Here is a 26645-nt window from a genome sequence, read left to right on the forward strand (position 1 = left end):
TTAGCTATCCTGGGTTTTTTGTTATTCCAGATGAATTTGCAAATTGTTCTGTCTAACTCTTTGAAGAATTGGATTGGTATTTTGATGGGGATTGCATTGAATCTGTAGATTGCTTTTGGTAAAATGGCCATTTTTACTATATTAATCCTGCCAATCCATGAGCATGGGAGATCTTTCCATCTTCTGAGGTCTTCTTCAATTTCCTTCTTCAGTGTCTTGAAGTTCTTATTGTACAGATCTTTTACTTGCTTTGTTAAAGTCACACCGAGGTACTTTATATTATTTGGGTCTATTATGAAGGGTGTCGTTTCCCTAATTTCTTTCTCGGCTTGTTTCTCTTTTGTATAGAGGAAGGCAACTGATTTATTTGAGTTAATTTTATACCCAGCCACTTTGCTGAAGTTGTTTATCAGCTTTAGTAGTTCTCTGGTGGAACTTTTGGGATCACTTAAATATACTATCATATCATCTGCAAATAGTGATATCTTGACTTCTTCTTTTCCGATCTGTATCCCCTTGACCTCCGGAGGTTGTTGTCTGATTGCTCTGGCTAGAACTTCAAGAACTATATTGAATAAGTAGGGAGAGAGTGGGCAGCCTTGTCTAGTCCCTGATTTTAGTGGGATTGCTTCAAGTTTCTCTCCATTTAGTTTAATGTTAGCAACTGGTTTGCTGTATATGGCTTTTACTATGTTCAGGTATGGGCCTTGAATTCCTATTCTTTCCAGGACTTTTATCATGAAGGGGTGTTGAATTTTGTCAAATGCTTTCTCACCGTCTAATGAAATGATCATGTGGTTTTGTTCTTTCAGTTTGTTTATATAATGGATCACGTTGATGGTTTTCCATATATTAAACCATCCCTGCATGCCTGGGATGAAGCCTACTTGGTCATGGTGGATGATTGTTTTGATGTGCTCTTGGATTCGGTTTGCCAGAATTTTGTTGAGTATTTTTGCGTCGCTATTCATAAGGGAAATTGGTCTGAAGTTCTCTTTCTTTGTTGTGTCTTTGTGTGGTTTAGGTATAAGAGTAATTGTGGCTTCGTAGAAGGTATTCGGTAGTGATCCATCTGTTTCAATTTTGTGGAATAGTTTGGATAATATTGGTATGAGGTCTTCTATGAAGGTTTGATAGAATTCTGCACTAAACCCGTCTGGACCTGGGCTCTTTTTGGTTGGGAGACCTTTAATGACTGCTTCTATTTCCTTAGGAGTTATGGGGTTGTTTAACTGGTTTATCTATTCCTGATTTAAATTCGGTACCTGGTATCTGTCTAGGAAATTGTCCATTTCCTGAAGATTTTCAAGTTTTGTTGAATATAGGTTTTTATACTAAGATCTGATGATTTTTTGAATTTCCTCTGAATCTGTTGTTATGTCTCCCTTTTCATTTCTGATTTTGTTAATTTGGACGCACTCTCTGTGTCCTCTCGTTAGTCTGGCTATGGGTTTATCTATCTTGTTGATTTTTCTCAAAGAACCAACTTTTGGTTCTGTTGATTCTTTCTATGGTCCTTTTTGTTTCTACTTGGTTGATTTCAGCTCTGAGTTTGATTATTTCCTGCCTTCTACTCCTCCTGGGTGTATTTGCTTCTTTTTGTTCTAGAGCTTTTAGGTGTGCTGTCAAGCTGCTGACATATGCTCTTTCCTGTTTCTTTCTGCAGGCACTCAGGGCTATGAGTTTTCCTCTTAGCACAGCTTTCATTGTGTCCCATAAGTTTGGGTATGTTGTACCTTCATTTTCATTAAATTCTAAAAAGTTTTTAATTTCTTTCTTTATTTCTTCCTTGACCAGGTTATCATTGAGTAGAGCATTGTTCAATTTCCACGTATATGTGGGCATTCTTCCTTGATTGTTATTGAAGACCAGTTTTAGGCCGTGGTGGTCCGATAGCACGCATGGGATTATTTCTATCTTTCTGTACCTGTTGAGGCCCGTTTTTTGACCAATTATATGGTCAATTTTGGAGAAAGTACCATGAGGAGCTGAGAAGAAGGTATATCCTTTTGCTTTAGGATAGAATGTTCTATAAATATCCGTTAAGTCCATTTGGCTCATGACTTCTCTTAGTCTGTCTACATCTCTGTTTAATTTCTGTTTCCATGATCTGTCCATTGATGAGAGTGGGGTGTTGAAATCACCCACTATTATTGTGTGAGGTGCAATGTGTGTTTTGAGCTTTAGTAAGGTTTCTTTTATGTATGTAGGTACCCTTACATTTGGGGCATAGATATTTAGGATTGAGAGTTCATCTTGGTGGATTTTTCCTTTGATGAATATGAAGTGTCCTTCCTTATCTTTTTGATGACTTTTAGTTGAAAATTGATTTTATTTGATATTAGAATGGCTACTCCAGCTTGCTTCTTCTGACCATTTGCTTGGAAAATTGTTTTCCAGCCTTTCACTCTGAGGTAATGTCTGTCTTTGTCTCTGAGGCGTGTTTCCTGTAGGCAGCAGAATGCAGGGTCCTCGTTGCGTATCCAGTTTGTTAATCTATGTCTTTTTATTGGGGAGTTGAGGCCATTGATGTTGAGAGATATTAAGGAATAGTGATTATTGCTTCCCGTTATATTCATATTTGGATGTGAGGTTATGTTTGTGTGCTTTCATTCTCTTTGTTTTGTTGCCAAGACGATTAGTTTCTTGCTTCTTCTAGGGTATAGCTTGCCTCCTTATGTTGGGCTTTACCATTTATTATCCTTTGTAGTGCTGGATTTGTAGAAAGATATTGTGTAAATTTGGTTTTGTCATGGAATATCTTGGTTTCTCCATCTATGTTAATTGAGAGTTTTGCAGGATACAGTAACCTGGGCTGGCATTTGTGTTCTCTTAGGGTCTGTATGACATCAGTCCAGGATCTTCTGGCCTTCATAGTTTCTGGCGAGAAGTCTGGTGTGATTCTGATAGGTCTGCCTTTATATGTTACTTGACCTTTTTCCCTTACTGCTTTTAATATTCTTTCTTTATTTTGTGCATTTGGTGTTTTGACAATTATGTGACGGGAGGTGTTTCTTTTCTGGTCCAATCTATTTGGAGTTCTGTAGGCTTCTTGTATGTCTATGGGTATCTCTTTTTTTAGGTTAGGGAAGTTTTCTTCTATGATTTTGTTGAAGATATTTACTGGTCCTTTGAGCTGGGAGTCTTCACTCTCTTCTATACCTATTATCCTTAGGTTTGATCTTCTCATTGAGTCCTGGATTTCCTGTATGTTTTGGACCAGTAGCTTTTTCTGCTTTACATTATCTTTGACAGTTGAGTCAATGATTTCTATGGAATCTTCTGCTCCTGAGATTCTCTCTTCCATCTCTTGTATTCTGTTGGTGAAGCTTGTATCTACAGCTCCTTGTCTCTTCTTTTGGTTTTCTATATCCAGGGTTGTTTCCATGTGTTCTTTCTTGATTGCTTCTATTTCCATTTTTAATTCCTTCAACTGTTTGATTGTGTTTTCCTGGAATTCTTTCAGGGACTTTTGCGATTCTTTCAGGGATTTTTGCGATTCCTCTCTGTAGGCTTCTACTTGTTTATTAATGTTTTCCTGTGTTTCCCTAAGGGAGTTCTTCACGTCTTTTTGAAGTCCTCCAGCATCATGATCAAATATGATTTTGAAACTAGATCTTGCTTTTCTGGTGTGATTGGATATTCCATGTTTGTTTTGGTGGGAGAATTGTGCTCCGATGATGCCATGTAGTCTTGGTTTCTGTTGCTTGGGTTCCTGTGCTTGCCTCTCGCCATCAGATTATCTCTAGTGTTACTTTGTTCTGCTATTTCTGACAGTGGCTAGACTGTCCTATAAGCCTGTGTGTCAGGAGTGCTGTAGACCTGTTTTCCTCTCTTTCAGTCAGTTATGGGGACAGAGTGTTCTGCTTTCGGGCGTGTAGTTTTTCCTCTCTACAGGTCTTCAGCTGTTCCTGTGTCTTGAGTTCACCAGGCAGCTTTCTTGCAGCAGAAAAGTTGGTCTTACCTGTGGTCCCGAGGCTCAAGTTCGCTCGTGGGGTGCTGCCCACGGGCTCTCTGCAGCGGCAGCAACCAGGAAGACCTGTGCCGCCCCTTCCGGGAGCTTCAGTGCACCAGGGTTCCAGATGGCCTTTGGTGTTTTCCTCTGGCGTCCGAGATGTGTGTGCAGAGAGCAGTCTCTTCTGGTTTCCCAGGCTTGTCTGCCTCTCTGAAGGTTTAGCTCTCCCTCCCACGGGATTTGGGTGCAGAGAACTGTTTATCCGGTCTGTTTCCTTCAGGTTCCGGCGGTGTCTCTGGCAGGGGTCCTGCCGCTCCTGGGCCCTCCCCCACAGGAGCCCAGAGGCCTTATACAGTTTCCTCTTGGGCCAGGGATGTGGGCTGGGGTGGGCAGTGTTGGTGGTCTCTTCCGCTCTGCAGCCTCAGGAGTGCCCACCTGACCAGGCGGTGAGGTCTCTTTCCCACGGGTTCTGGGAGCAGAGAGCTGCTGCGGGCCGGGATCCGCGGGTGTGGGACTTCCTCCTCAATCACTTTTAAAATCTATCTAAACAATAATAATATTTCAATTTTGAACATACGTTGGAGGATGTTTTTAAATATCAACCTTGATTATTATAATGTAAATAAAATGGTTTCTAGGCCACAACAATAGTCAAGAATTGGGGATTTTCAATCAACTTCAATATTTTGATAAAGCACAAAGCTATGGGGAAAATGATTTCTGCTACTACAAGAAATATTTTTCCATTCAGTAAGCAGGCCAAATCTATTTCTAGATTTTGTATTCAGGCCAAGTTATCCTTGTCTGCTTATGAGATGGAAGCCTTGAAACACAGCGAGTTTATCTGTCTCCTCGCCTCCAACAGATCTGGACCACACAGGAAGGAAAGTGCAGTTCCATAAGTTTAGTTTCCCAAACTCTAGCCAGTGCTTAAGTTTTCCATTGAGCATCTACTCTGTGTCAGCCATTGCTTGGAAAACCAGAGGTGGCTGGAGCCATAAGACAAGACAGAGAAAGATCTAGATATCTCCCACAGAGCCTGTGAACTGATGAGAGCACCCGGGCAAACGGTAAGTGAGCAAACACTTATTCGATTGCTTATTTTCAAAGGTGTTCACCAAGGTCTCCCTTTGCACGGGTGTTACTTCCCCTTTAAGAGTTAGAGTGATTTCTTCATTGCCTTTCCTCATTGCCTATATGAAGTAGCTTAGTTGTCCTTTATCATCCTATGGTAAAGACGATGCCACATGAAAACCCTTTTTTAAAAAAAAAATCTACGTTCTATAAACTGGGTCTTCTAAGTCCAAAACATTTAGTCAACGTGTAGGGAAAGGGAACCTTTGTGCCATTTTCCTGGGAGTTAAAGCTGGGAAAACCTTCTCGATGTCCATGCCCTTTTCTCGGCACCTTCTCTTATTTATTTCTTGTTTATGCCTCTCTTGGGCATATTTAGGCACATGAGTCTGGTGAGATATTATAAATACGGTCAGTAAAAGGCTTAGAAAGAGCTTGAGTGCCTAACAACAGTGCATGCAGTCCATACAATCAATTTTACAGATACTGGAGCAATTCTATAGGAACAGATGTGGAATTATCATCCGAATGTGTTGTGAGATGGAAAGAAATAAACCATTTGGTGGGGGGAGGCAAAGGGGTGTGTTTATAACGATTATTTAAATACTCTGCTTTCCTGACTGAATTCTCTACACAGGTGAGATAGGTATGTTGTTAAAACTGAAGCATGGGAGGCTTGGGAGACAGCTCAGTAGGTAAGAAAGAGCATCTCCTCTGTAAGCTTGAACATTTGATTTCATGTTCCCAGCATCCATGTGAAAAGTAGTGCATGGATATGCACACCAAGCATTGAAAGGCAGAGTCAGGTAAATCCCAGGATCCCCTCACTGGACAGCCAGCCAACCTAGTAAAAATGGTGAGCTTCATGGGGTGGCAAAGAGGGGGTGTGCCTGTATTTTCTTTATTTTTTTCCAACAAGGTCTTACCTCTTTATTCCTGGATAGTCTAGAACTGGGCCTGAACTTACTCTGATGACCAGGATGGCCACACACTCACAGAGATCCATCTGCCTTTGCCTCTCAAGTGCTAGGATTAAAAGGCTGCCCTACCATGCCCACGGGAGACCCTACCTTAAATGGAATGTGGTAGAAAGTGAAAGAAGACATTCAACATCCTCTTCTGGTCTCAGCATGCAGGCACTTGCACTTGTATACACATATGCATCACACACACACACACACACACACACACACACACACATACACACAGAGACACCTGAGTCTATGTGCTATGCCCAAGATTTATACCTAGTATGTGACAGAATGGGGGTTTGAAATCAAGTCCTCACTCTGATCCACTATGCTATAGCATATGGCCTTGTGTCACAGCTAAGAAGATTATTTCCAGAAGTATATGAAAATTAATAGCATTGCTTCAGAAGAAACAGGCTGAAGGAGCTTCACTTTGTACTCTTTTTATACTGTTCAGAAGAAACATTTACTTTGCTGCAAGCATTATCTATTCAATTAAAGTATGAATACACTTAATACATTTAATGAACATATAACAATTCCTGTGACTGCTGCAAATGGAAAGACAGACAGGAGGTAGATCAAACACAACACATGCACAATTTATGGCTAAGGTTTGCCATTTAAACAACCCCTATCTAGGAAATGACTTTGGGATAGCCAGAGAAAACTGAGTGTGAGCTTGGTGTTAGATGATATTTCATAGCTATTATCAATTTTGTTTATTTTATGTGTGCTATTGTGGAAGTTTTAAAGGCTTTATCTGTTAGAAATGAGATGGGTGGATGGATGCATGGAAGGAAGGATGGATGGATGGATGGATGGATGGATAGATAGATAGATGGATGAATGGATAGATGGAAGGATGGATGGAAGGATGAATGGATAGATGGATGGATGGATGCATGGAAGGATAAATGGATGGATGGATGGATGGATAGATGGATAGATGGATGGATGAATGGATGCATGGATGGATGGTTGAATGGATGGATAGATGGATAGATGGATGGATGCATGCATGCATGGATGGATGGAAGGACGAATGGATAGATGGATGGATACATAGAAGGATGGATGGATAGATGGATAGATGGGTGGATGCATGCATGCATGGATGGATGGATGGATGGATGGATGGATGGATGGATGGATGGATGGAAGGACGAATGGATAGATGGATAGGTGGATGGATGGATGGATAGATGGATGGATGATGCATGGATGCATAGATGCATGGATGGATGGATGATGCATGGATGCAAGGATGCATGGATGGATGGAAGGATTGATGGAAGGATGGGTGGAAGGATGGACGGATGGATGGAAGGATGGATGCATGCATGCATGGATGGATGGAAGGATGAAGATAAAATTGGAAAGGTCTTCATTTGTCTGGAGGGATAGGGTAATGGCAATGCATGTTGCAGTTCAAGCTGGAGAATTCCTGATGCCAGGTTTATGGAAGTCTCAAACTTCTAGGGGAAAAGCCACCTTTCTGCTACAATAGAGATTCTAATTGAGGAGACCATTCAAGCAGCCCAGCTGCTATTCTCACACTTGCTTCTCACAGTTGGCCAGCTGTTGGCTTGGTTTTTACTGTAAAGCCAGCTCCCATTCACCGCTCTACCCATGAAATAAGGCGATGACCTCATGTGTGGATAGGGTAGGTAGGTTTATCCTCTTCAAAAATGCAAAGTGCCAACTAAATTGAAACAAACCCAGAAAGAAGTTGTGCTGATTAGCCTTGTGGGGAAAAAAGCCAGAAGCAACGTAAGCTGCCAGGAAGTGCTTTCTGATTCTTAGGGAGTCTTTTAGGTCCCCATCCTATGTGAAAATGGAAGAAAGTGAGGATATGACCACTCCAAGGTATGGGGGGAGGAGAAGGCTTTTATTGTAGATAGGAGGAGGAATATAACAAAGGATCTGGAAGAGTCCAGAGCAGGGAGACAAAGTAGCGGACAAACATGGTCAGTAGACTGAGCTGGCCCTTGAAAGGAGGATGCAGGGGAAATCGAGAGGAAGGGAAGGGAGATGGTCAGGAGGTGGGGGCGGCAGGAGAGGAGAGGGCAAAAAGATCCAAGAGAACCAAGGGTTTGCACAGGCCCCTGGGATGGCAGGGTTTTATACTGATCAGTAGCTAGAGGAAGGGAAGCAAAGTCCTTCGCTGGAAAGGTAAACCTCTCCATGGGCAGGGGATGAGGTAAGAGCTGAGAGGAGCCACAGGAAATGGGTGAGCCGGGAAGCCAAGCAGACACTTTGCTATGCTTATGGGCTCCACAGTTAGTCATTTATCCGTAGTTTTCATTTAGACCTGACAAAAACCACTGAGAAGAGTACATAAGACTCGCATTTTATCAGGTTTCCTGTGCTCTAGTAATAATAATAATGATGAAGTAGTTAATATGTCCCATCCTCCAAGCATCCTCATCAAGACAAGAAAACATTTCCATAGAGTAATAGATGAGTGGGAAGAACAAAGGCCAGCAATCACATGGCATTTCCTGAGCTCTCGGTTCTTCACTCAGATACGGAATACGCTAACATCGATAGCCTTCTGAATTTTCTGTGTATTAATTTTTTATTCTGTCGTGTGTGTGTGTGTGTGTGTGTGTGTTAGGAGTTGGTCTGGTACTGCTTTATATTCAAATGCTAAATACTGTGCATTCGCACGCATACACACACACACACACACACACACACACACACACACACACACATCAGTCCCCCAAGATCTGATTGACCCTGAGGAGGAGATCCTCAAGTACACCAAGTGATATTGTGTAAATCCTGCTCCCTGGTTAATCAAAGGCTAGAGACTATGATTGGACAATAGGGAGAGAAAGGTGGGACTGGCAGATCCATCGAGGGATCTGAGGAGAGATGGGAGAAGGTGGAATGAGGCCGGATGGATCATGAGCTCGTGGCCAGGAGAAGTGGACCCTGAGGATAGCCCTGGGCAAGAATGAAATAGGGAGTAACAAGGGACATATGGCTGGGATGGAAGTTACAATAGCTCAAAACCTGCCCAATCTTGTAAATAAAATACCAGGATTATGTGTCTTTTATATGGGCTAGTTAGAAATAATAATTCGGCGTTGTGTGTGTCTGTGTGTGTGTGTGTTGTGTGTCTGTGTGTGTTGTGTGTCTGTGTGTGTGTGTCTGTGTGTGTCTGTGTCTGTGTGTGTGTCTGTGTGTGTGTGTTGTGTGTGTGTGTCTGTGTGTGTGTGTGTGTGTGTGTGTGTGTGTGTGTGTGGTACATGTGTGGAGAAAGTTTTTGAGAGTTGGCTCCAGCTGCCTGCTTTAACAAATGATTTCCATTCACTTGTTAACAGCTAACTGTGCGATTCCTGGAGCCCAGGGTGTCTTGTTGGGTTAAGGGCAGCTTCTCCACAGCTATAACTATTTGAATCCTGGAGAATCACACTAACCCCACTACATGAGACTACTTCCTAGACACGTACTACCCAATGTCATTGAAGTGACACCTCCTAATATTTCATGATCTGTCCCCAGCTTTGGCCATGGACAAGTCATATTAGTGCTGGTCAGAAAGTGGCTTTCTCAGCAGAGTTGGCTCTCTTCTTCCACAGTCTCAGCAGAGTTGGTTTTCCTCTCCCATGATGTGGGGCACAGACATTGAAGTCAAGTCCTTGGCCTTGGTAGCAAGTTCTTATATCTTCAGAGTCTGGCCCGGCATATTCAATTTTTACAAAAAAAAAAAAATAGGAAGGAAATATTATTTTGCCTTAAGTGTATAGAGTAAAATTACTAAGAGACAGAGAATTAATTTTCCTAAAATCACAATGATAAAGCTGCCTTTGTGGTCACTTCCCATACCTTTATTTTAGGATAACAATAAAATTAACATGAGAAAATTATCTCTCATTTTGATTCTGTAAGGTTTTTTAAAGTTTTATTAATTATTATTATTATATGCTAAGTTGGATCTCTTATCATCATCAATCATCATCATCATCATTATTAGCATAATTATTATTATTTTTGAGCGTATGCTGAGTTAGATCTCTCCTTCAACCTCTATGTGGGTCCCTGGGCATCAAGCTCAGACCTCGAAGGTTTTGTTGCAAGCTCCTTTGCCCACTGAGCCATCTTGCCAAACCTCCACGAGATTTAACAAATGCATTCAGTTTGTCTAACTGTTGCCACAATCAAGATATAGGATGTCCTACCATTCCACATCCTTCCCTCATTCTTTTATCCCAAAGCCTCAGCTTCTGCAGGTATAATGCCAGAAGAAAATTCAAAGTGCCCCCCGAGATGCAGCTGCCATCCTTTCTCCCCAGCAAGGGCCCAGGTGTCCCACGGCTTCTTCAGCCAGGTTTTTAAAACAGTAGTCACTTAATAGCTGTAGGGTGTCTAGTGGTTTTAATTAACATCTCTCAAATGACTGACGAGTTGGCCCGTGCTTGGTGAGCTTGTCTTTGATGTGTTCATTAGGTTGGGTGGTATGTCTGTCTATACCGATTGTGTGTTTTTTATAGGTTGTTTGTAATTGAGTTCTGAGACAACTGTATGCAGGCTCATTATCAGATAAGAAAATCAAATATTTTCTCCATATCTGGGACATGTCTCTGTGTCTTTTTGAAGGGCAGTTCTTATTTTTATGAAGTCTAGTTTATCAATTCTTTCTTTGTATGTATCAGGTTTTAGATGTGAAAGATAAGATGTCTTTGCAAGGTCACAAATATTTTCTGATGTTTCTTGCTTGAAACTTGTAGTGTGTGTGTGTGTGTGTGTGTGTGTGTGTGTGTGTGTGTGTGTGTGCGCGCGCGCGCATGTGGGTGTAAGACCAGGACATCCTTGGGTATTGTTTTTCAGGCACTGTATTTTGCAGCAGGTCTCTATAATACTAGCTGAACACTCTCCAATTATGGGAAAATGCAAAACACTGTCTCCTCACCCCTGAGAGAAGACACACTAAAATATGGAGACCACCAAAGTCCAGCTCAATGCACTCATGAGTTTTGTTGGGATTACTTACAAGAGTCCAGTTCCTTACTAGAGCAGAAACAACTCAAAGACAGCTGCATCATTAAAGCCCACCCCAGCATGGGTGACGGGCCACAAAATCTGGAAAACCTGGAGCACACTGCTCGGCCTGCAGGCAGGTCAACAGGTTGGAGAGTGTCCTTTCCAAATGACTCTGATCAAAATATTTTCCAGGCACCTGGGCTGGTTTCTGCTTCTCCAGGGCAGCCAGCCTTGTCTCAGGGTCTTTGCAGCTTTTAGTGCTTACTCTGCCAGGGAGGGGCCTACCAGAAGGGACTGAAGCTAGTTTGAGTTGTTTGTTCCCCTGCAGGATGGACCGTTTCAGTCTGGGAGGAAAATTGTTACAGATCGGTTGGGCTTGCCAGCTAGCCCCAGGGTCTGATTGTCTCCCCTTCTCTAGCTCTAGGATCATAAACTAAGCCTACCACACCTAGTTTATTTAGTCATTACTTGTTAGCATGCGTTTTGAGATCAAAGCCCAGTCTTCATGAAGACCTGTCCACTCACACACACATACAGACACATAGACACACATCCTGGTCTGCCCTAAGGAAATCTGTTATTTCCTAATCTCAAGCTTTCCCTTTATACCTAGTCCTTACGCCATAGCCCTTTTGTCCAGCTGCCACTTTAACTCCTGCAAAGAGCCACCTTCCCCATTCTACCATGGCTGCTTTGAAAAAGGCACTTCTGTTCTTCTGGTTGTGATACTATATTCCCATCCTACTTGACATCCCTGTGGTCTTTAGGTTTGTAAACCATTTCCTATGATGGTCTGTCCTCCCTAGGCTTCCCTCAGCCAGTCCCTTGCACCTCGGCCACACCACTGTCAGTCTCTCATCTTTTCTCCCTCTCCTTCACATATAGCAATCTCTTTCAGGACATGTCTCTTAGTATCTCCTTCATTCCTCCCTGAGAAATTCTATCTGCAGCTGTGCTTCCAGCTGCTGCCTCCCATCTGCAGCTGTGCTTCCAGCTGCTGCCTCCCATCTGCAGCTGTGCTTCCAGCTGCTGCCTCCCATCTGCAGCTGTGCTTCCAGCTGCTGCCTCCCATCTGCAGCTGTGCTTCCAGCTGCTGCCTCCCATCTGCAGCTGTGCTTCCAGCTGCTGACTCCCATCTGTGAGTTCCTGCTGCTTCCCATCTACAGGTTCCCACTCCTCTGCTTCTACCCTGAACTGCTTACAGCCTCTAAGGTTATTTAACAGATGCATGTCTTTTGTTTGAGTTCTACAGGTAAACCGTCAAACAGGACCAAGTCTGCTTCATCTTCCCTCTACAATTGTTCCTTCTGTCCTCCTTATGTCCACTTGTAACAGCTTTCCAGAACTTTGTAGAAATTTCAAGATTATCCTGTCACACGTCCAGTTGCAGCATTTTGTAAGAGAATTTTAGTACTATATCCCTTTCTTTCCGCTCTCCTCTTGCTGCTTTGTGGTATTGCAAGTTTCCTCCTGGCCTCCTGCCTTTCTTTTATTCTTCTTCTCATCCACCGTCTGTCCTGTCACATGCTTTAATTTTTGCAGTAGCTTCATATTGCCTAGCAAGTAAGGTCTGGCCTGGCCTGGCCTGGCCAACCCCTCCCTCCACCCCCTGTCTTATTTTCCTCCTTCTACTCATGCATCTTCTGTCCACTGGCCTCAAGAAGCTGTTTGTCCTGCTGTTCCTTTGCTTGGAAAGTCTTTGCTTATAGTTAATGAAATATAACTGACCCCTGAAAACTTACCTGCTTTCCCTCCTTGACCTCAGACAGACAGAGTACCTCTTCTTCACCGACCTTTCTAACCAAACACAATACCTGTGGTAGTAACTGCAGATATTCAGACATTGATGGCTGGGGTTTATCATCAGTTTAGACTCCTAGCTGGATTGCCCCTGTTGGCCCTCCCAAAGCTTGGTGTGGCTGGCTGACAGGCCTCGGCCAAAATCATTAAAGTGGAAGTGGCACATTTGAGTTCCAGGCCATAGAATTTAATTACCAGTGTGATGGTCTTCTCCTTCACAACTGACAACATTTCATATGGCAACTGTGACCTGGAGTGAAGCTACAGGTGAAGAGCTATGTTGTTCAAGAAATACATCTTTTTGAGGGGGTTGGGGAGCTGGAGAGATGGCTCAGTGGTTAAGAGCTCTTTCAGAAGTTCTGAATTCAATTCCCAGCAACCACATGGCAGCTCACAACTATCTGCTTATAACTGTCTGCAACTCCAGTTCCAAGGAATCTGACACCCACAAACGCCAATGTACATAAAATACAAATAATTAAATTTAAAAAAGAAATACACCTTTTTAACCTAAAATATTTGGTTTTACTTGTTACTAAAACATGACTTAGCCCATCCTGACCGACAAAGTGATTGGTTATAAAGACTTTTGCTAGATTCTCTCCGTTTTAATAGTTCTCACGTCTTCCTACTCCAGCAAAGTGCTGAGGCATGGAAAGGCACCAAGAAGCCTTTCAGAGAGAGAAGCTGGTCGTGCACACCTCTCTAGCTTGAAACTATTTATCCTACATATAAAGTCATGCTGTTTTCAATACATTAAAAAAAAAGATGAACAGCGTTTGTGCTTACTAAGTATTAAGTTTCCTTTACTGATTATCATTAATCCGTGTTTTATTTGATAACCCCAAATATATGACTTTTTCAATTGCTTCGAAACTTACTTTAGTTGCTAGATTTTTCATTATATTTTGCCCAGTGCTTTATTTTTCCTTTATCTGTTGGTGACTTTAGTCTGCCATGCCTCTTATTTAGTAGTCTTAAAAACAGGGCTTGGTAAATTTAATCTGAACCTTTGTGTAAAGCAGCATTGCTCAGGAGTGACAAAGGACTGAATATTATGAATCACAAAAGCAAAAGCTGACAGTGTTGTTGCTGGAAGAGCTATGAATAACCAGGCGCTAACTGAGAGAGAATGTCAGATGAGTGGGGCAGAGGTTTTAGGGTTATGAAGGTTTGGGACTACTGTAGTTTTGCCTTTACTATGTGTGAGATCTCTAAACATCTCAGCTCCCCTGCCTTTACAGGGGATAGTGAAACAGTGATCTCACAGAGACAGTTACCAGAGGCTGGGCTGCTGGGTGGGGGTGGGGGATTGGTCATCAGGTATAGCATTCCAATTAGACTGGAGGACTACGCTCTGTTGCACAGTAGGGTGACCCCAGGTAACAAAGTATGTTGCATATTTCAGAATGTCAAAGAGAAGATCTCGATTGTATCGCCACAAATGAAAGATGTGCCACTTCCTCTGATTTAATCATTATCTCTCTCTCTCTCTCTCTCTCTCTCTCTCTCTCTCACACACACACACACACACACACATATACATACACACACACACACACACACACACACACGTACTGAGGCATCGCATTGTGCCCGTGTACTATTATGTGTCACAGAAAGAAGAAGAAAGAAAGGAATGTCACGGAGCTTATGAGGAACATAAATGAGATCGTTTATGTAGATGCTCTTTGGAAATGCGGAGTAATTGCTTAAATATTTCTTTAACCTGATGAGAGCAGCAGGAGGATTGCCCAGCTGAGTAGAGAGGGATGCACTCATGCAGTGTAGAGCATCTGCATTTTCCAGGCTGAGGACCAACCACTGACTGGGACTGGGCAAGGCCCATTTGGTCTCCAGGAGATCAGACTACATGTCTTACACTGGGACCAAAAAGCCTCCCCCTCCCACTGTAGTCCCTGGATTATGTGCAATGAATCAAGACAGACTTCCTATTTTATAGCTCAGATTTTTTTTCCCTTCATCACAGGTGGGCGGCTATTACTATTTTTTAAATGCTGACATTTTTGGCTTTCTTGTTCCTCGATTATTTGATGCCTGTAACACACTTTCCCCCATCATCTGACAGACTGCTTCCATTCTTGTTTCTAGTTCCTGTGTGCTCATTTTGGGGGCATAGCTCTGTGATGCCCTGTCTAAAATGATCTTGGGACCGATACCATACTGCTAAAGGGGACTCTGTGTGTGTTGATGGAAGAACCAGAGGCTTTGAACAAAAGACAGGCAGAAGTGGCTCAAAATGGTAGCGTTGTTTCTGTGTACATGTCTCAGATCTTTTGCCAAGTTCTGCAAATCAGGTGGCTTCACTGACACAGGCGGTGGGGTCGGGAAGCTGGAAGCCATTCTACCAGGGGCAGAGTTGACTCTTTGGCCCAACCAGCTGGACCTGTAGCAAATGGGCAGATGCTCAAAGAAAGAACACCTCTATGGCAGACAGGGAAGCGTATTCTGTATCACACTGGAGGTTTATCCACTAGGTTGCTCCAGAATATGTACAGTTCAATGACAGAAAGCCATTGGATTCCTGCTTGAACTCAATCAGAAAAATCTCCGAGATGTAGAATCCTATTGTTTCTCATCCTCTTGATGATGTCTTCCCTCATTCCTGAGAGAGTTTTGACCTCTTAGCCTCACTTGCTGCCACCGGTCCTGGCCATCATCAGTCCAGCAATCCTCAACCATGACAGTATCTTCCAACCACCTGGAAAGCTGTTAGACAAACCCAAGCTCCAGCATCTGCCCCACAGAGCCAGATCCAGTAGTTCTGGGATGGATTCTTGGCATCAGTAGTTTTAAAGACTCCCCAGGTGATCCTAAGCTTAGCCAGGTTCATAGACCACTGATCTAACAATTCTGGTCTTGTCAGCCCTCTTGACTTCATCTGCCAGATGTGCAATGTAGATAACGACATCTGCAAGACTCTGGGAATAGACGCAGCCTTTGATGGTGATGTCAGCCACGGCATAGCAACTTCTGTTCAGATTAAAGCCTCAGAGGCCGTATCAGAGGCTCTGCCTTTCTTCTCGACTTGTCTTTCTCTACATAAAAGACATTTTTTATTTTTAAAGACCTATTTTGCTTCATGGTGCTCAGCTATTCATTTTCTTGAAAGAGAATATGAGAGGGGGCAAGATCTCTTTCTTTTTACAGAAACGCTCTTGATCTGACTTTCCCCTCAGCACGTCTGCAGCTGGTCATTATGAAAATCTGGTAAAAAGAGATTTCTCTGACATAAGCTCTATCGAGTCATCTTTCTTAATATTACCCACATGCGCCAAGGTGTTGAGCCAAGCTCCTGATAGCTATGGGGTCAGGCAAAATGAGATTCATGACCCAGCCTTTAAAAGGAGGGGACCTGACGATATGACAGAACCATTTAAAAACAATTTTCCCAGCACCTCACCCGAATCTTTCTCAGCTGGAGTGCACCCCCTGACTCCAGCCTACTTGTAGGCAGCCCACCAGTGAGTCTTAATCACCCATGGTGGCTTACAGAGCACAGCTGCCTTGGTACATTTGGGTCTCTGATAATAGAACCCAGTTAACTGCTCAGAATCCACAGGGGTATGATTGCATTGGGCTAATAACTTCTGAGAATGGCTTGGCCACAGTTATAACATGCTGAGATGGAGCCCGGCACCAGGCCCGAATAAATTAGTCTACTGGATACCAAGATTGCTTAGTCAGTCCTAGCGTACCTGTATTGAGAGAATCCCACGTACCACGTCTTGCCTGAGCACTTAACTGCGTATCTATGGGAATCAAAGTTGTTTATTGTTTGGTGCCGAGCTTCTTCTTATGGAGTCACACACACACGACTGAATGTTGACGGCCTAAAAGGTCTGGCCACCATAAAATGTTTCTGAATGAGTAAAAATTAATTCAGAAGCAAACGTGTAGTGAATCTGAGGTGTTTCAGGTGGAAGTCCATGTTACATGACACGATTTCATTACAGGTTTAGTTCTGAAGCTGCGGAGCACACTATGTACTGTACATCCCTCCACACCACGCAGTGGCGATGCACACTGCACACCACAATCCACTCACACCTCACCGTAGCAAAGTATGCAGCACACCTGCTCACACAGTGATGATTCACACCGCATATCTGCTCACACCACACAATAATTCACACCGAGTATCTACTCACACCACACAATGGCGATGCACACTGCTTAGAACAACAGGGCTCAGTCCAGACTGTCTTCCACTACAAATGGCCGTATTCTCACTGTCCACATAAAGGTTCCTCCTCTAATAAATACACAGTGGTTTAATCATTAGAAAACAAAGACCTTTTGGTAGCTTCCTACATCGTCTTTAGCATGTAAGTATCAAATTCATTTGTCATTGAATTGTGTTGGAATGCTTAATCTTAAAACTTTCTATTTGAGTTGCTTGCTTGAGTTTCAAAGTATTTGTTAACTAAGTTTTGGCCTGGATGGAGACTGAGTTTCCAACCATTCCCTGAAGTGGCCATTAACACCCTTCTTCTACCTTGTATTACATGTGCATGCAATGTAGCAACCTCAGCACTGACAGTTAAAAAAGCAAAATATTGATCAACTCTGAAAAATGTTGGCAATGCTTTGTGTTCTGATGTACTAAATATTCATCCACGGCTTACTTCTTTTAGTAAAAAGAAATGATGCATCTGTGTTATTATTATCAAATTTACTTTCTTGTTAATAAATGACAAATTTATATATGTATCAAAGAATTGTTTTATACTAAACTTCTTTATGATTTGCCATCTGGAAAAATGTTGGAGTTGTGTAACTATATTATTCACCTACGTAAATAATACACACATAAAGGTTTCTCCAGCAAAAATGAATTGTATATAGAAAAACTTTTAAGATGCCCTAGTATACATATGAATACATGTGAGTTTTGTTTTAAAATACGATTCTAGCTTTGTAGAATACAGGATTTTTAAGGTAAAATGAGCTTTTGTTTATTTCATTTTTAAAAATATGAGACTTGAAGCCCGGTATAATGGTGCATGCCTTTAATCCCAGCATTTGTGAAGGAAAGGCTGGGAGATTACAGTAAGTTCCAGGATAGCCAGGGCTACACAGTGAGGCCCTGTCTCAGAGAAAACACAAAAAACCGAGACTTTAATTAATGCTCTAATCCTGTCTTGTTGTGTCTAATTTTTCGAATGAATCAAGTGCACAGTTGTGAAACTATCATCGTATAGAAGTCTCTCATTCTGTTAATGACTATGGTGCAGTCATGGCTTTCCTCAAACCAAATCTCCTCTGGAAACTTCCAGAATGTCCACTGTGCTGTTTCAACTATAGTTGCTTCCGGGCCACACAGCACAGTGGATCTTCCTGATCCCATCCAACTGTCGTATACAATTTGATCAAACTCATTAATGATCATACCATGAAGACCATAGTTAATCGAAGAGTGTTATCAGATACCTTTGTCCTAAACCTAAAGTGTGGGTACAAAAGCAGTGTAATTTATAGCTCAGAGGCTAGACTGACTCGTGTGACCTGATCTATATCATCAAGCAGGATTGACAAAATTATCTTCCAGAGGTCAAAAACCAGGGTTGGGGTATTTAGGGACTGAAATGTGGACTTAAAAAAGCAAGGAGTGGATTTAGAGATGAGTTTTTGTGCGTTTTGACATCACATTAGAGAAGACAGTGAGAAGATGGGGGGCAGCAGAAGGCAATGAGTTTCATCAAATTGTCTAAGACATTTAGGTGGGGTCAGGAAGATCCACTGTGCATTGAAGTTCCTCTAGATAAAACGGATACAGTGGGCATTCTGCAAAGCTGCAAAGCGGATTTGGTAAGTTTTCCCCACAGAGAAATGGTAAATGTTTTGGGGGATAAATATGGCAATCTCAATTTAAACATTAGAAATATCAAGGGTCTGGAGAGACAGTCAGCGTTTAAGCACACCAGTTGCTCTGGCAGAAGGCCCAGGTTCAGTTTCTCATAATCACATGGCATCTCACAAGGAGATCCAACCCCCCTCTACTGACCTCCACAGACACCAGACATGCACATGGTGCACACATACATACATGTAGGCAAAGCAACCATAGACATAAAAACAGAAATTCTAAACAAGTTAGACATACTGAAATATCATTTGGAGCTTTAAAATGCGTACCATTGGTATGACCTAGTTAATAAATAAATTTTAAACCAGAGATAGTGGCTCACACCTTAATCCCAGCACTCAGGAGACAGAGGCAAGCAGATTTTTGTGAGTTTTAGGCCAGCCTGGCCTATACAGTGAATTCCAGGGCTACATAGTGAGACACTGTCCCAGCCAATTCTGTGCCCACATGCTCGAGCACACACACTCCAAAACAGCAGTAGCTTGAGGTTGTCCTTCTCGATATTCTGGGACCATATGTGGCCTGCTGTCAGTGAGCAGGATGGGTTAGAGGAAGAGAAGGCTGGTACATTGCACTTGAATACCCTAACTCACATGGCTGAGATTCTGATTGTGAAGCAATGCTGATTCTGTTGACTTTTTGATACGGAAATAAGGGAAGGGAGCCATGAAGGTCAGGGGAAAACAGATGTTTGCCTTTTGACAAGTATTTCCCTGACATTTTCCAATGTGTACAGAGTAACATCCAGAACCTCTTTTTGGATAAAGAACACCTTTTAAATGTTAAGCAGACAGATGATTTCATGCCATTTTCAGGATGAGATATTACACTAATGGGCATTTTTCATGGAGGACAGACTAGGAATTCACAGGGAAAAGCAAAGAATTGAAGAGGAGAGCCCCCGTCTCTTCTCAGCTGTCATGGTGGTGCCTTCTCTATTCTAGCTCAGGCATTTGGGTGCTGATGAGAGGGACTGCTCTTGGAACCCACTAGCCCATGCTGCTAAGTTCCAAAGCAGCTTGTTCCTCAGGAGATCCTTTTCCAGCCTCCCACTTTCCACATAAAAAATTAAAAGTGTGACAGGGAAGGAAAGAAAGATCTCTGCAATAGAGAAATGAGTCTGGGACCCGACACATGGTGCACGTTGGAGAACACTTCACAAAACATGACACAACTCACTACTTCTAAAAATGGTGGCTGAAAATCTGCCAGTCAGGGAAGACATCAAGTGACAATTTCCAGTCCTCAAGGACCTCATCTAAATCATCAGGTCATTTTATATGCCATAGAACATTTGAATTAAAAGAAATGTTCAGTAACTACATAGTTCTACCCCCATCTTATCATAGAAGAAGAAGAAGAAAATTGGCACAGTGATCGGAGTACCAAGTGCCTGAGCCTCAGCCAGTGGTGGAAATTCACCTTCATTCGCGGATGCTCCATTACAATAGAGCCCGATACTAGACAGTTGTGAATCTTTCGTTGTCCTACACTCTGTTTCACGTCCTGGTTTGGAGTTAGTACATTCATCAGTAGTATGTAGCCCTGTCTTTTGGGGATTAGGCTCTCTGTGCAGAGCAGACATGTGTGTGCTCAAGTCCATGTAATACAGATGTTGGGAAAAGCAGAGGAGCAATCATCAAGGCTTAGGAAGGGTAGAAGGCTGTGCAGCTGAGAGAACTGAAAACCTTCTCACCCTTGTTCCATTAATTACTATTGAGTCCATGGGGAAGAACATCTCCAGCATTTACTGAGCTGTTTCATAGGTGAATGGGTCTAGGCAAAGCACCTCCCAAGTAAAAGACAGGAGGTTTGTGCTTTCTGGGTAAATGGGGTGATGGGTTGACTCCTCCCATAAAGAAAACAGAGATAAGCCATACATGCTTCTCTTCCAGACCCAACTCCTCATGCCAGCATCTACAAAGGCTGTGTGCAAAGGAAGGGAGGAGACAGGGCAAGGTTTCATAGAAGGACATTAAACTGTCAGCTCTTGTAAGAAAGTCATAGGGAGCCCAGATGGGCCAGGACGAGAGACATACTTGTAGGAGAGAGTGTCAAGGCTCAGTCATGCTCACAATGACCCCCACGTCTCCACTATTCTGTACCACAATATGTTCAAGAAGTCATCTTGTTATTCACAGAAATAATGTCAACATCCACTATGCAATCTGGGTTATATCCCTGATTTGGCAAAGAATCTCTACTTTCCCAAAATATGAAGTACACTGGTTCTGTCAAGGCTTTTACAAATTTTCAATCATGGGGCCCAAATTAAAATGTTTTCAAAGTATGACTAAAGTTGGAAGCTGGACTACATGATTGGATTAAAAAAAAACAAACCTCCATATGTTTTTTGTTTGTTTGTTTGTTTTTACCAGCTCATTGAATTGTGTTGGCAATGAACATAGCAGAATATCTAGGAATGGTTGATACTATATGATTCTTGAATATCATGTTTTCATAATGTTCTGCAGTGTTTCAAACCAACAAAACAGAAACACACACACATACACATACACACAGCGAGCAGGGGCATAAGGAGAGCTCGCAAGTGGCAGTTTCTGTCTTGATGGCTGCATTTGGTGTTTAAACACTGTCGTTAAAATTTTCCAGGTGATATATGATGAAGAACTATGTCAACCAGTTGTGTGGCCTTCAAAGACAAACATCCGCTCATTATAATGAATGAAACAATGGTCTTGGCAGAAACGCTAGTGGCCTCTAGTAAATGAACCACTGACCCATAGATAGATGAGAATCAGCCAAAATAAATGAGGCAGAAGTTTTCCCAGCATAACTTTGCATGCCAACAGAGCAGGGCCGTGATATAATTAAAAAAGATAGAATGGTCAGTAGGGAACGTTTAATAGGCACAAACATAATTGCCAAACTCTTCTTCTTGTTCATTCTTTAGCTCATGTTATCCAATACATAGAGCTTCAGAAGTGACTTTAACATGGCACATAAAAATCACACACATACACTCATCCAGCAGAGCCAAGCAAAAAGTCATTTAAAATACGGACATTATCGATAGCCAATTTATTCAGAGGACATCTCCATCTAGATCCATACTGTTCAATCAAGTAGCATTAAAATGAGCCATGAATGTGGCGAGTCTTAATTAGAGTACAACATAAACATACACTAGAATTCAAAGTCTGCACCAAGAAGGCTGTAAGACATTTCAATGTTGTTTTTAATGTGGATTATATGTTTACATAATAGTATTCTGGATGTCATAGAGAAAATTATTAAGTGATTTTCACTTTTTTTTTAATGTTTAATATGGCTGCTAGGGCTTACATTGCAACTCTATGGGCCAATGTTGATTCAAACCTGGGCCACGGCTCAGTGGTACAGCACTTGTCCATCATGTGCAAGGTCCCTTGCATTTAAACCCCAGTAACACCTTCCCCCAAAAAACCCTAGACAAACAAAATACAGGTGAAAATCCAATAGAATTGAGATCTACGTCTATAGCAGCTGATGGTAAGAAGGCAATTAATCAAAAACGGATCGATACTTAAGTTAGCTTTTCCATTGCTCCTATACGGAGCGTTTCTTTGAATCCCAATATTTGCTTTAGTAACTTTCAAGGGAAACAATGAAGAGAAAGGAGGCTGTTATGAAAATGATTGCTTTCAAATTTTTATTTGGGCTGCAGAAATGGCAGGGAAGAAACACCTCCCTGCAGTCTCTGGAGGCCACTGCCATTGCTCAAAGGAAGCTTCAGTTGAGAAAACAGGCTTAAACCACTTAAGTGTCTCATATTAACGGGACATCCACTTCACCATTAAGAAAGCTTATCCAAAGGCTCTCTTCTTTTAAGCAAGTTGATGTAACACCGTTGGCTGGGGATGGATGGCATCTTGATTGAGCCCATGAGGCCCATAAGCACATGGTGATGGGAGTGTGAACATCAGAAGCACAGAGTGTTTCAAAAGTAGGTTGATAGGGAGTTTCAACACTGTATTTAGACGAGCAGTGCGCTCTTTGAGAATTTCATTGGGTTTATATATTGTCCAGTCTTCCTAACATCCCTTCATGTTATATGGAAAGAGTCGTTGTTGTTTGCTTAGGCAGAAAAAAATTACATTATTAGTATATTTCTCTGAGATTCGACAAAATGAAATTTTGATATGTGTATTTCCGTGTATTATTTTACGTGTACTTAATATGTATGTCCTTCAATATAGAAAGGTCTATCATCACAGAACACACACACACACACACACACACACACACACACACACACACACACACACACGTAGGTTTTCCATCACGAAGGCTGGGGAGAGCTGTACAGAATAACAAGAAGACCAACATAATTTGTGAGGCAGGCCATAGTATTGCCAAAAACCTTGCTCAGCTCTGCTAATCCTCATAGAACACAGGCAAATGAGCACTCGATTAGAAAAGCTTCCCATGTAAGGCCAGCGTGAGAGACGCAGCCACAGAAACCATGCACTGAACCACAGGAACACATGGGGCTGTGGGTTGTGAAGGCAAGCAAGAGAAGGCACACGAAGTAGCTGGTGACTGTGTAGTAAGTGCTAAGAAAACATCTTGTTACTGTTTTGAAACACATCCTGTGGCAGAAGTCACATTTGCCTCCTGTTCGCTGAGATAAACACAAGGCCTCTGGAATACTCTGTCACTCCTGCCTTTGTCTGAATTCCTTTGTGAGAAGCTTTACCCAGGCTTTAGCTGCTGGTGACTCACAGTGAGATCATCTCATCTGTTTTCCTGTTTTATTTTTTAATGCAGTTGCAAGCCACACAGTATTCCACTCTGTTCTCCCTCCTACCCCCACCTCCGATAGAGCTGAGCGACTCTCACGGCCCAGGTACCGTAACGAACTAGAGCCAGGCAGAGAACGGAGGTGTGTCCGCTTCAGCAAATTTAGCTGATGATAATTTCTTGAAAAGCTGAGGCTAATTCTTGGGGATTTTCTAAAGCCCTGTGACAATTCCTATCACTTTGTAACCTATATGAGTTGGAGGTTAGTGCCAAATGACTGCTTGGAAGGTAGAAGGAATGTTGCAGAAATATAAATGGGCCAGAGCTGAAATTTAATTAGACGCTGCATATGTTAATAATAAATTCAATTAATTTCACCTTCTACCTATACTAGAGGAGAAAAGAAGCTCGGGCAAAATAATAATTCATTTTAATGCCTCAATTGGGAGTCCCCTTTTCCTGAAGAGTGATTTATGCAGTAATTTACTGACTGTGTCTTCATAAGATTGCTCCAAACCAGCCCTTTGAAATAATAATAAGTTCTGGGTGTGTGTAGTGAGAGATATAACAAATGGCTGTTTATTAATTTTCATTTAATGAGTTGCCCATTCTTGTGGTAGTTTTTTTTTTTAAACTTCTCATCTCAAGATAAGCATGTTATAAATACTCCGGATAACGCTGCCATTTTGCAAAATCATGACAGGAAATGTCTCCTACTCCGTGCCCTATTTGAAGGTCAGTCAGGTTTTGTGCACTGTTGCAGTGCATTTCTCCGTTATCTCAGCAGATCACTTTAAAGTTTCTGTAGGCAAAGGAAAACAGTAATTCCGAATTGGTTAAATACGAAAACAGAAGTCATTAAGTCCACAGCCAGGGTTCTAGCGTTGTGGGGCAGGTAAATGGGCACACAGTCCTGGGTTAAAGGAAAGGCAAGTAAACTGGTCCCTTTTTAAAGGACAAAAGGACAAAAGGCACAAAGATCGTCCCTCACAGAGTTCCTGTTTTCTCAACTACTGGTTTTCTTTAATGAAGATGCCACAATGTTTTATATCAGTAATACTCAAGAATCTTGAGGGTTATACTTTCATTTTCAAACATTCATACACACACACACACACACAGAGAGAGAAAGAGAGAGAGAGAGAGAGAGAGAGAGAGAGAGAGTAGGTGTGCACGCACATGCACTCAAGCGTGTATGTGAGTGCCATAGTGTATATGGAGGTGAGAGGCCAACTTGGAGAACTTGGTTTTCTGTTCCTATCAGGCAGGTGCCAAGGATTAAACTCGGGTGATCACCTTGGCATCATGTACCTTAATGGTAGTCATCTTGTCAGTCCCCTTAAGGGGTTATGCTTTCAAAAAACTTAATATCATAGCAATTAATTATATATGGTCATAGAAAAAAGCAAGAATTAAAAATTAATAAGAAGAAAAACAGAAACAAGGGAGAAGTTGCTTAGAGTCCTGTGTGTTTCAGGTGGCTCACTGCGGTTTGAATAATCCTGCCAATATAGTCAGATCCTCTTCATGTCTTTGCAACAGCTAGAAGAATGTTCTGAAAGCGTTAAGTAATTCAGACGTAAGTGTTACTTACATGAGAACCGGAAAGGCCTTGCTCCTAACCCGCATTGCCTTACGCCTTCTCCGTGGAAAAGACCATACTGCATCTCGCCCATGAACTTGTCCAGCTCCTTCCCTGACGCATTGACAAGCAGAGCCCCTGTTTTGCAGAGGATAGTGGCTTTCACCCACAGTGGGGTTCCCACTGCGGTCACCACTCCGAGAGCACAGAGAAAGCTCAATACGCCAGCCATGCAAAAGATGATCTTCTTCTGCTGGCTTGGCATGATGAGAAAAGGCTTCGGTGAAGGCAAAGTTTAAAACAAAGACCTTTGTGAGCATCAAGAAGAGGCTGCCCCGTCGGCTGCATTTATTACCGCAGCTGAAAAGCACTGCCCTTCATTACAGGCTCCGCCAGGCAGAATGCTGGTCCGGATAGCATCCTTCCTCACCCACAGTGGATTTTACTTCTCTTCTGCTGCTTCCCTTAACCAGAAATCTTTGGATTAAGAGTTTGTAAAAGAAAACTCTTCCAAACCGCCTTCGCCATCCCCTTTTACATCACTTACTAAGAAAGGTCTAGGGTGACAGATGGAGCCCTCTGTGTAACTTGAGAGAAGCCACCCCTCCCTAGCCTGTTGTCTGATTGGGTGAGCTGAAGCCTTCAGAGACATGCTTGGCTCCTACGGTGAGTTTGGAGCAATGTGAGACATTCACGTATTGATGAGATTTTATTTCTGGGTTTTGCTTGCTCTCAGCAGTGGGAGAATGGGAGGCTTGGCACAGGTAATAATAATTGATTGGTTTTTAAAATGTTTCATTTTTGTTAGGTGAACCATTATGCTGGTGTAGACATGACGATCCCAGAGCTACAAGGCCTGATCTCTTCTCCCTCCCCACCCCCCAATTCTCTCACGCCCACATTTTCTATGGGATCTACTTAGAATTTGATTCAAACTCTTTTCGAGGCACAGAAACACAGAGTTACGGTTGCAAATATGCACGTTTATAAATGCTTTCATTTGAGAGCATTTGGCTGTCTCAGTATGACAGCAAGGGAGCAAGGTTGTGGGTCCAAGGAGCAGCCAAGTCTATAAAGGTAAGAAGTGCACTGATGTAGAAAGGAGCACTGTGATCGACAGATCCACTAAGAGCAGGTCTCCAGGGGAAATGACCATTTGAGAGACAAGAGACAAAGGCCGGAACAATATTATGTAGCAAGGTGTATTTGGTTTAGGAATTGAGTCCTCAAAGATCAAGCATGGAATTCAGTGACTGTCTCTTAACTCTGGGTGTCCAGGGAGGATCCTCGTGAGAAAAACAAAAGGGCCCTTTCTGTCTCTTTCTCTGTCTCTTCTGTCTGCCTGTATGCTCTGTTTCTCTGTCTCTGTCCCTTTTTCTCTGTTTCTGTATGGTCTGTCTCTCTCCCTCTCTGTGTTCCACCTGTCTGTCTCTCTGTGTTCTGTCTTTGTGTTTTCTGTCTCTCTGTGTATGTTCTCTCTCTCTCTCTCTCTCTCTCTCTCTCTCTCTCTCTCTCTCTGTGTGTGTGTGTATGTGTGTGTATGTGTATGTGTGTGTGCTCTCTCTCTGTGTTCTCTCTCTCTCTCTGTATGTTCTCTCTGTCTGTCTCTCTCTCTCTCTCTCTCTCTCTCTCTCT

The 26645-nt window shown here is 42.4% G+C and overlaps 1 protein-coding gene across 1 annotated transcript in view; it reads right to left on the minus strand.

Annotated features, from left to right (window-relative positions):
• Window positions 1-25319, minus strand: part of Clrn1 (clarin 1) — a 46915-nt gene extending 21596 nt beyond the window's left edge. Inside the window, exon 1 of the mRNA NM_153299.2 lies at window positions 25023-25319. Within this exon, the coding sequence (NP_695211.2) occupies window positions 25023-25275 (253 nt within the window). The 5' untranslated portion in view covers window positions 25276-25319. The remainder of the gene's footprint in view (window positions 1-25022) is intronic.
• Window positions 25320-26645: the final 1326 nt, after the last annotated feature.

The sequence above is a fragment of the Rattus norvegicus genome, chromosome 2, assembly GCF_036323735.1.
Source record: "Rattus norvegicus strain BN/NHsdMcwi chromosome 2, GRCr8, whole genome shotgun sequence".
In the NCBI taxonomy this organism is placed as follows: Eukaryota; Metazoa; Chordata; class Mammalia; order Rodentia; family Muridae; genus Rattus; species Rattus norvegicus.